The sequence below is a fragment of the Garra rufa genome, chromosome 4 (genome assembly GCF_049309525.1).
Source record: "Garra rufa chromosome 4, GarRuf1.0, whole genome shotgun sequence".
Lineage (NCBI taxonomy): Eukaryota > Metazoa > Chordata > Actinopteri > Cypriniformes > Cyprinidae > Garra > Garra rufa.
The window spans coordinates 19,445,554-19,454,974 of record NC_133364.1 but is presented as its reverse complement, the minus strand read 5'-3'; the positions used below and the strand labels follow the sequence as shown (position 1 = coordinate 19,454,974).

The window sequence follows — 9,421 nt, the reverse complement described above, 5'->3', positions numbered from 1 at the left end:
AAACAGAGAAAGAGATGTTATGTAATGTTAAGTTTCTGATTTGATAAGGAATAAGACAAAATTAACCTAAATTAACATACAAAGTCCTTATACTATACGTTTTAAAACTGTTGTAATTTAAATATATATATATATATATATATATATATATATATATATATATATATATATATATATATATATATTTCTTGCGCATAGAAAAAGTTTACAAAAATAAGTCTAACGGGCAAAAACTATTTCATTGTCTTTTAAGGGCGTTCCTCTGTTTTGCAGTTTGACAGCGCTCACTCCCGCTATAGAAACAGGACGTGACGTTCGGACAAGCGTTCCCATGTGCTCCTTGATCTGGACCAATCAAAACGCTTGTAGTCATTCATCGCAGGAATCAACCAATCGCGTTGCGAGTCGTGGTGCAGTAACTTTAGCGCTGTCACAGCGTTCAGAAAAGCGATCAGCTGTTCTGCGGTTGATGTAACTTACAGACAGAAACCAGCAACTGGTAAGTTTAAAGCAGCATATTCTGATATCTTATTGTTTATTTTTAGATATATCTTATACAAATAGCTGTTTAGACATGTTAGAGATTCATTCAGTTGTGTCGCACGTATTGAGTATGAGGATAATGATAAACGGGTAAACATAACTCAGTTTTTAAACTGTCAAGAACAAGTTAAGATCATACATCAAAAGAAATAGAAAATTATATTTCGCTTTAAGACAATGAAGCCTTTTCGTGATATTGTTTTCGTGATAATTATCATATTAAACCTATTAAATTTATAAAATTATCATATTAAACCTATTAAATTAAAGTTGTATCTCTATCATGACATGTTTTATGTCGCTTAGACACAAAATGTTTAACAGAGGCAAAGTGTTTTCACAATAACTATGTAAATAAAATGTTCACATTAAATTTAGACTAAGACCTATTATTTATAGTTGACAACTGTTAATGTTAATAAAATATATCTGCATCTCTTTTTAGGCATGTATGTATGTATGTATGTATGTATGTGTATATATGTGTGTGTGTGTGTGTGTGTATAATGTATATAATGAATTGTCTCATGACACAAAACCAACAAAAGAACTGTGATCTCGCTTTTTGTTTCGTGTTTACAGCTCTGACCACAGAGATGGCAACAGCTCAGTCAGTGTTTACTGTGGCTGTGAGCATTCTGCTCATCACAGAGCTCATTCTGGCCGAGGAAGACTACTACGAGATCCTGGGTGTCCCCAAAGATGCATCTGACCGGCAGATCAAAAAAGCCTTCCATAAACTAGCCATGAAGTATCACCCAGATAAAAACAAAAGCCCTGACGCAGAGGCAAAGTTCAGAGAAATCGCTGAGGGTGAGTCAACATACCTGTTTAAAACTATTCAGAGCACACCTTTCTAAACAATTCATGTGTTGATCAGTTATTAAAGCTATGTCTTTTTCATTCCCAGCTTATGAAACACTATCAGACGACAATCGGAGAAAGGAGTACGATCAGATGAGAAGCAGTCCGTTCTCCAGAGGGAGTACGAGAGGCGGCGGGGGTGACCACTTCCGTCAACACTTTAGCTTCAACTTCGATGATATATTCAGAGACTCTGACACATTTGGACACAATTCTCATTTGCATAATAAAAGACATTTCGAGAGGCACTTTCAGGCCCACGAGGCAGCACGTAGCAGGCACAAGAGGCACTTTCAGCATTCTTTCAGTGGTGGCATGTTTGATGATATGTTTGAGGATATGGAGAAGATGTTCTCGTTTAGTGGACACCAGACTCGGACTCAGAGCAAGTTTCACGGTTCCAGCAGGCAGCACTGTAGGACTGTCACACAGCGAAGGGGAAACATGGTTACAACATACACAGACTGCTCTTGAGTTCACACACACATAAATGTCTATGGTTTGTGTTGATTGAAAGTCTAATTCATTGGGGGTTTTTTTGTGTGTGTGTTTTGGATCAGCTCTGATGACCTCGTTAAAATCGTTTCTGGGCATAACATCCTCAGTTTAGGGATCCTAAGTCTGACTTTATACAAAATTCACCATCCACAACATTAATAATGTTATCAACACTTAACATTAACGGTTATTTACTGTAATCATGATGACCTTACCAATATGGCAAAAAAGTTTTTCAGATTTATTTTGAATATATTCCAAAATATATAAAAATGGCAAAATATAGTTTATAATTAAATATTTTATATATGGAATTAGATTAGAAATGTATTGGCTTGTCCCTTGAAGTCTGATTTTGTACTAAAGTTTGGAAAAAAAAATATATTTCCTGTGAAATATGATGTGAAATATATTTTGCCCATAAAAAAAATTGTATATAGCCTATATAGGGGGGTTGAAATGGCACTTTAATTGTTGATTATTTCTAAACTATCTTTCATTTGTTATAAAGTCAAGATTTAGGGTCCTTAGAACCATATTTTTGACCCTGGATCACAAAACCAGTCATAAGGGTCAATTATTTGAAATTGAGATTTATACATCATTTGAAAGCTGAATAATAATAAGCTTTCCATTGATGTATGGTTTATTAGGACAGGACAAAATAATCTACATATTGAGAAAATCACCTTTAAAGTTGTCCAAATGAAGTTCTTAGCAATGCATATTACTAATCAAAAGTTTGGATATATTTAGGGTAGAAAAATTAGAAAATATCTTCATGGAACATGATCTTTACTTCATATCCTAATGACTTTTGGCTTAAAAAATCTATATTTTTGACCCATACAATGTATTTTTGGCTATTGCTACAAATATACCCATGCTACCTAAGACTGGTTTTGTGCTCCAGGGTCACAATTAGTTTTTAGGGTAAAGGGCTTCCGCAGTTCTTTACATCCAATGTCTTAAAAACACAAAATCTGTGTTTTCAGCCTGTTTGAGGTTATTTTGGAAGATCCTAGAGCCTTGACCCTTATTTGAGATATATATATCATCGCTAGAAGACATTCAAAGTGCTTTAGAAGTTAAAAAGGGCTGAAAGTGTTTAAAAGTTTGGTTTGCTTGATGTTGCACAATGTTGAAAAAGACTGAAACTCATACCATTTTTGTTTGCCGTCACGTCCTTAGCAAGCATTTAACGCAATTTGTATATCTTTCCATCTCGGCTATAGCATTACACCAAAGCAAGTGGCTCTTTTGAAGGGGAAGTCCCTTACATGTGCAATAATGATCAAGATCTTCTTGCTGTTGGGGGGATCCTGTTAGCTGTAGGGCTTTCCTGATGAAAAAACACAGCGGTATATGATCAAAGGAAGTGCCGTGCTAAAAAACGGTTACTATATTGTTTCAGCTTTGGTATCGTGTTAAATTTCCATGTAAACGGCATGTTTTTGAGCAATTACCTGAGGGCACTTGTACAAGAAGCCATGTATAATCATTAATTTTCATCTAAATCAACTATTGTAATATATATTTTGTACGCTCCCTGTGGTTCTGGAAATGTGAATCTATTTATTTAGCTCTCCAAAGGTTTGATCTATAGCAAGATCATTTTATCAGTTTAATCTGAATACTTTTATTGTTGTGCCAATAAACAATTACCTCATGATGAAGCTTTGCGTACAGTCGGAATGAAAAGCAATATTAATAGCCAGTCTGCTCATGCTTTTTTTAACTTAATGGAAAGCTAAGTGTTTTGTAAAAAACTGTTTTTAGTTTAAATGCAACACTATTAAAAATAGCTCCAAAAGGTTTATTTGCGGGTCAACTGCGATGCCATTGAATTTTGGCCTTCCTAAAGAACCTTTCAGAACTTTTATATTCGCTTTATCAAAAACATTTTAATGATAAAAAAATGAAATCACATGAAATCTGAAATCTTTTTTACTATAAAGAACCTTTGGTACAATAGAAAGTTTCTATGGATGTTAAAGGTTTTTCATCAAACCATGACACCAATAAAGAATCTTTAATTTAATAGTGAATATGCAAATGCAGGACAATATCCCAAATACTTAAACAGTCTAGCCTGGTCTACCAGTCAAACGTTTTTGAACAGTAAGATTTGTAATGTTTTTTAAAGAAGTCTCTTCTGCTCACCAAGCCTGCATTTATTTGATCCAAAGTACAGCCAAAAACAGTACAATTTGAAATATTTTTATTATTTAAAATAACTGTTATATTAAATATATTTTAAAATGTAATTTATTCATGTGATTTCAGTGCTGATTTTTTCAGATTTTTTCAGAAATCCTTCTTGTATTCTATGCTGCTCAAAACAGCTGAGTAGAATTTTTTAGGTTTCTTTGATGAATAGAAAATTCAGAAGAACAGCATTTACCTGAATGAAAAATATTGTCACTTACAATTAAAAGCAATTTAAAGCATCCTTGCAAAACAAAAGTATTAATTTCTATAATTTCTTTCTTTAAAAAATAGTGTATAATGTTACAAAACGTTTTTATTTCAGATCTGGATTTTTCCATTCATCAAAGAATCCTGAAAAAATAATGTATTAAATATTGATGATGATAATAATCATAAATGTTTATTTTAACAGCAAATCAGCATATTAGAATGATTTCTGAAGGATCATGTGAAACTGAAGACTGGAATAATACTGCTGAAAAATTAGCATTGATCACAGAAATAAATTACATTTTAAAATATATTGAAATAGAAAACTTATTTTAAATAGTAAAAAATATTTCACAATATTACTGCTATTGCTGTATTTTGGATCAAATAAATGCAGGCTTGGTGAGCAGAAGAAAATTCGTAAAAAAAAAACATAAAAAATTGAACTGTTCAAAAACTTTTGACTGGTAGTGTAAATTACCAGAATTAAAGGGATAGTTCACCCAAATATGAAAATTCTATCATCATTTACACCCACTCATGTCATTCCAAACCTGCATGAATTTCTTTCTTCTGCTGAACATAAAAGAAGATATTTTAAAAAATGTGAGTAACTGTTGACAGGAGCCATTGACTTCCATAATATGTTTTTTTGCATACTATGGAGGTGAATGGCTACCGTCAACAATTTGGTTGAAACTCACACAGGTTTGGAGCGACATGAGGCTAAGTAAATGCATGTCTTAGTATTTGGTTTGTCCTTTTTTTGCTTTTAAGGAGTCATCGGATTGCCCGTTTTCCACAAGCTGGCATGATTCTTTACGGTCTTATTGAGAAGTATAACATACTTCGGTTAAAATTTCTAAATGGTAATGTAATGGTAAATTTTTCAAAATCAACCCTTTTTAGAGTGAGGCATTCTGTTGTATGTTCCTTTAAATGCTAATGAGCTCTGCTCACTCCGCCTCTCTTTGCCGTGGGATGACGAGCCGTAATGTCTACTTTAGCCGCATTGAGCCACTTTTAGCTGCGAAACTTGCTAACTAGCACATGATTAGGAGAAGCTGCAACACGAATGATTCACACGAACATTGACGCATATGTAGACAGGGAACAGCGCTTTCCTTTTAAAAAACGAAAGTAATGTTAATCCTCTGCACCTTCAGTAGCTCAGATGTCAGGATTAAATGACAACTGCTATGTTCATTATTACATCTAACAACAGAACACCTCAATCTCTCAATCTGAGACATTCCTGTCTTCCCCTGCACCTGAGTCACACAATGGCGATCGGAGTCGGACTGTTTCAGCTTGGTGAGGGCGGGTCTAAGGTAAGGCGCTCATGTCAATCAACTATTGTGGGAGTGGCCTCTGTCTGTGTGTCGTCACACTGACAAGAAGCTGAGAATGACCTGATTTTAAAAAGGGGATTTTACTTTTAAAGATCAAAAGAAAAATACCACTAGGTAGATTTTTATCATTGTAGGGTGGTTGTGTACACAAACTGCCAACACATATTAATGTTCAAACAACATGTAAAAGTGAGTTTTGTATCCGATGACCCTTTTAATGGCAGCAGCATGAACTTGGAACTTTTGGAAAACAAGTGACAGCGTAGGCAAAGGAACAGGATGCTACTCCACACAAGATGAATTGACTCAAAACAAGATATAAATGACGAACACTGGTCTGTGAAACACGACTCAACCTGAAAATGGTACGCTAATAGGTTTTTTTATAACACACAAACTATTGTAGCTTTTTAGACCTCTGTGCTTAAGATGCCTCAACAATGAAGCTAAACAAGGTGATAGGAAGGCATCAAATTAGATGTTTCCTTCTAAGATCCCTATTTATCTAAATGGACATACCCTTTGCTGACTGTGGTCAAGGGACCAGGGCATATGAACTGAAATATTTTCAGTTTACTGTCATGACATCCATCCAAAAATCAGGAACTGGAAAAAACCTAGGAGGAAAAAAAATATTGTCAGAGAACTGGGTGTGTTCCAGTTATGGAATCATATGGCAGTTGATGGAAAAAGCTTATCAGCAAACATTTCAAAATGTGGCGTATTATATTTGTTTTACACCTTTAAAGGTAAACGTAAAGCTAAGTAAATAAATAAGTAGGTAGTAAATAAATAAAGACAAACACATACAAAAATAAATAAAACAATACATACATTTGAAAAAAGTAACTATACAGTCGTGGCCAAAAGTTTTGAGAATGACACAAATATTAGTTTTCACAAAGTTTGCTGCTAAACTGCTTTTAGATCTTTGTTTCAGTTGTTTCTGTGATGTACTGAAATATAATTACAAGCACTTCATACGTTTCAAAGGCTTTTATCGACAATTACATGACATTTATGCAAAGAGTCAGTATTTGCAGTGTTGGCCCTTCTTTTTCAGGACCTCTGCAATTCGACTGGACATGTTCTCAATCAACTTCTATAGCAACCCATTCTTTCATAATCACTTCTTGGAGTTTGTCAGAATTAGTGGGTTTTTGTTTGTCCACCCGCCTCTTGAGGATTGACCACAAGTTCTCAATGGGATTAAGATCTGGGGAGTTTCCAGTCCATGGACCCAAAATTTCAACGTTTTGGTCCCCGAGCCACTTAGTTATCACTTTTGCCTTATGGCACGGTGCTCCATCATGCTGGAAAATGCATTGTTCTTCACCAAACTGTTGTTGGATTGTTGGAAGAAGTTGCTGTTGGAGGGTGTTTTGGAACCATTCTTTATTCATGGCTGTGTTTTTGGGCAAAATTGTGAGTGAGCCCACTCCCTTGGATGAGAAGCAACCCCACACATGAATGGTCTCAGGATGCTTTACTGTTGGCATGACACAGGACTGATGGTAGCGCTCACCTTTTCTTCTCCACACAAGCCTTTTTCCAGATGCCCCAAACAATCGGAGAGGGGCTTCATCGGAGAATATGACTTTGCCCCAGTCCTCAGCGGTCCATTCGCCATACTTTTTGCAGAAGATCACACCTGCCTGCTGCCATTCCTGAGCAAGCTCTGCACTGGTGGCACTCCGATCCCGCAGCTGAATCCTCTTTAGGAGACGATCCTGGTGCTTGCTGGACTTTCTTGGATGCCCTGAAGCCTTCTTAACAAGAATTGAACCTCTTTCCTTGAAGTTCTTGATAATCCTATAAATTGTTGATTTAGGTGCAATCTTAGTAGCCACAATATCCTTGCCTGTGAAGCCATTTTTATGCAACGCAATGATGGCTGCACGCGTTTCTTTGCAGGTCACCATGGTTAACAACGGAAGAACAATGATTTCAAGCATCACCCTCCTTTTAACATGTCAAGTCTGCCATTCTAACCCAATCAGCCTGACATAATGATCTCCAGCCTTGTGCTCGTCAACATTCTCACCTGAGTTAACAAGACGATTACTGAAATGATCTCAGCAGGTCCTTTAATGACAGCAATGAAATGCAGTAGAAAGTTTTTTTTCGGGATTAAGTTCATTTTCATGGCAAAGAAGGACTATGCAATTAACCTGATCACTCTTCATAACATTCTGGAGTATATGCAAATTGCTATTATAAAAACTTAAGCAGCAACTTTTCCAATTTCCAATATTTATGTAATTCTCAAAACTTTTGGCCACGACTGTATATATACTGTATATTTTTTTTAAATATGCAATGCATAAATAAATACAATTAATTTGCTTTGTAATAAAGTAAATAAATAAATACCCAGCCAAATAAATAAATACATGTTTATTTAATCAAAACAAACACGCAAATAAATAAATGTTTTAGCTGCTCTTAAGTTTGAAGGAATACAACTCAATTGCATTTCTAATAAACAAATAAATATTGCTCTTTAGGTTGAAAGTACCACAACTCATTTGCTTTTATAATCAAAACAAATAAATGAAAACAAATTTAGTTGCTCTTAAGGTTAAAAGGAATGCAGCTTATTTGCTTTTGCAATCAAAGCAACAAACGAAATAACAGCACAAGTCAGTTAAGGTTTGGGCCTGCTGTTCACCTCCTCTACTTGAATAGAAGACCGCAAATGATTCGCCATAAAGCTCTGCTATTAAATATACAAAGGAAACAAACCAGGCCTAACACGAACAATTACAGCAGTATTGTTTTCTTACCCAGAATCGGTAAGCCATGTTAGAGGCTAACTTCATCAGACAGCTTAAGTGATCTGTTTACCTGTGTAGGCACTTTGGGAACTTATTTTGATTGAGTGCCAGTAAATAAAGAAGTTGAATAGGAGCTGTGTTGTGGTTATACTGCCCTTCCCTCATTGGGTTTGGTATTAATGGTCCTTTTGAATAGGGGTTGAAGAGAAGGGGAAGGAAAGCAGCTCTTTGTTTGAAAAGATAAAGCCCTCGCTACTGCTTCGCCTGAAAATGTAAATACTTTGGCAGGCGTGAAACGCATACAAAGATTCATAAACCAATAGAAAAATTCACACAAACATGTTAAGAAAGATAGTGAGGAAGTGAGGGATCCAAAACAAGCCCATTGATTTTTTTTTATATAACCTCAGAGTTAATCATTCATTCATTGTGTACATATTATGTAAGGGATAATGTACAGGCAGCCGGTAGTTATCGCAGAAATAAGCCCCGACAGTGTGATCAGGACCCGACGCGAAGCGGAGGGTCTTGTATCACACTGAAGGGGCTTATTTCTGCAATAACTACCGGCTGCCTGTACATTATCCCGCTTATTACACGGCTACTTGCCACATAAGGAAAAAAAACTGGACATGAATATGAATTTGAAACCTTTTATTGGCATATTTGTTTTAAATTAACATTTTTATCCTTCCGCGAAACGATATAGTACCACGTGACTAACATTCAAACTATGTACGTTAGTAAGACAATTTAAATAGATTAATGTCGAAATTTTCCATTGTTAATTGTGGTTGTCCAGTGTTTGTCACAAGATGGCGCCAAACGGTAATCTTTGTTGGCACGGAGGGATTTTAAACATACAAGTAGTACCGGTTATGCGTTATTACTTTGGAGCGGTGATTATTTGAAAAGAACGAACCTGCAAATGTCTCAACTGACCAATCAGAATCAAGCATTCCAAAG

The 9,421-nt window shown here is 35.5% G+C and overlaps 1 protein-coding gene across 1 annotated transcript; it reads left to right on the top strand.

The window, feature by feature from the left end:
* Positions 1 to 436: 436 nt before the first annotated feature.
* Positions 437 to 3,581, top strand: dnajb9b (DnaJ heat shock protein family (Hsp40) member B9b). The gene is made up of 3 exons (XM_073838241.1): positions 437 to 499; positions 1,126 to 1,356; positions 1,454 to 3,581. The coding sequence occupies exons 2-3, from the start codon at positions 1,140 to 1,142 to the stop codon at positions 1,879 to 1,881; spliced, it is 645 nt and encodes a 214-aa protein (XP_073694342.1). The 5' UTR covers positions 437 to 499; positions 1,126 to 1,139; the 3' UTR covers positions 1,882 to 3,581.
* The last annotated feature ends 5,840 nt before the right edge of the window (positions 3,582 to 9,421 follow it).

What these genes read in the sequence shown, in the direction of transcription:
- dnajb9b (XM_073838241.1), top strand. Translation starts at nt 1,140, where the DNA reads ATGGCAACAGCTCAGTCAGTGTTTACTGTGGCTGTGAGCATTCTGCTC. An exon ending in GTTCAGAGAAATCGCTGAGG is followed by an intron (nt 1,357 to 1,453) that starts GTGAGTCAACAT and finishes TTTCATTCCCAG; the next exon opens with CTTATGAAACACTATCAGAC.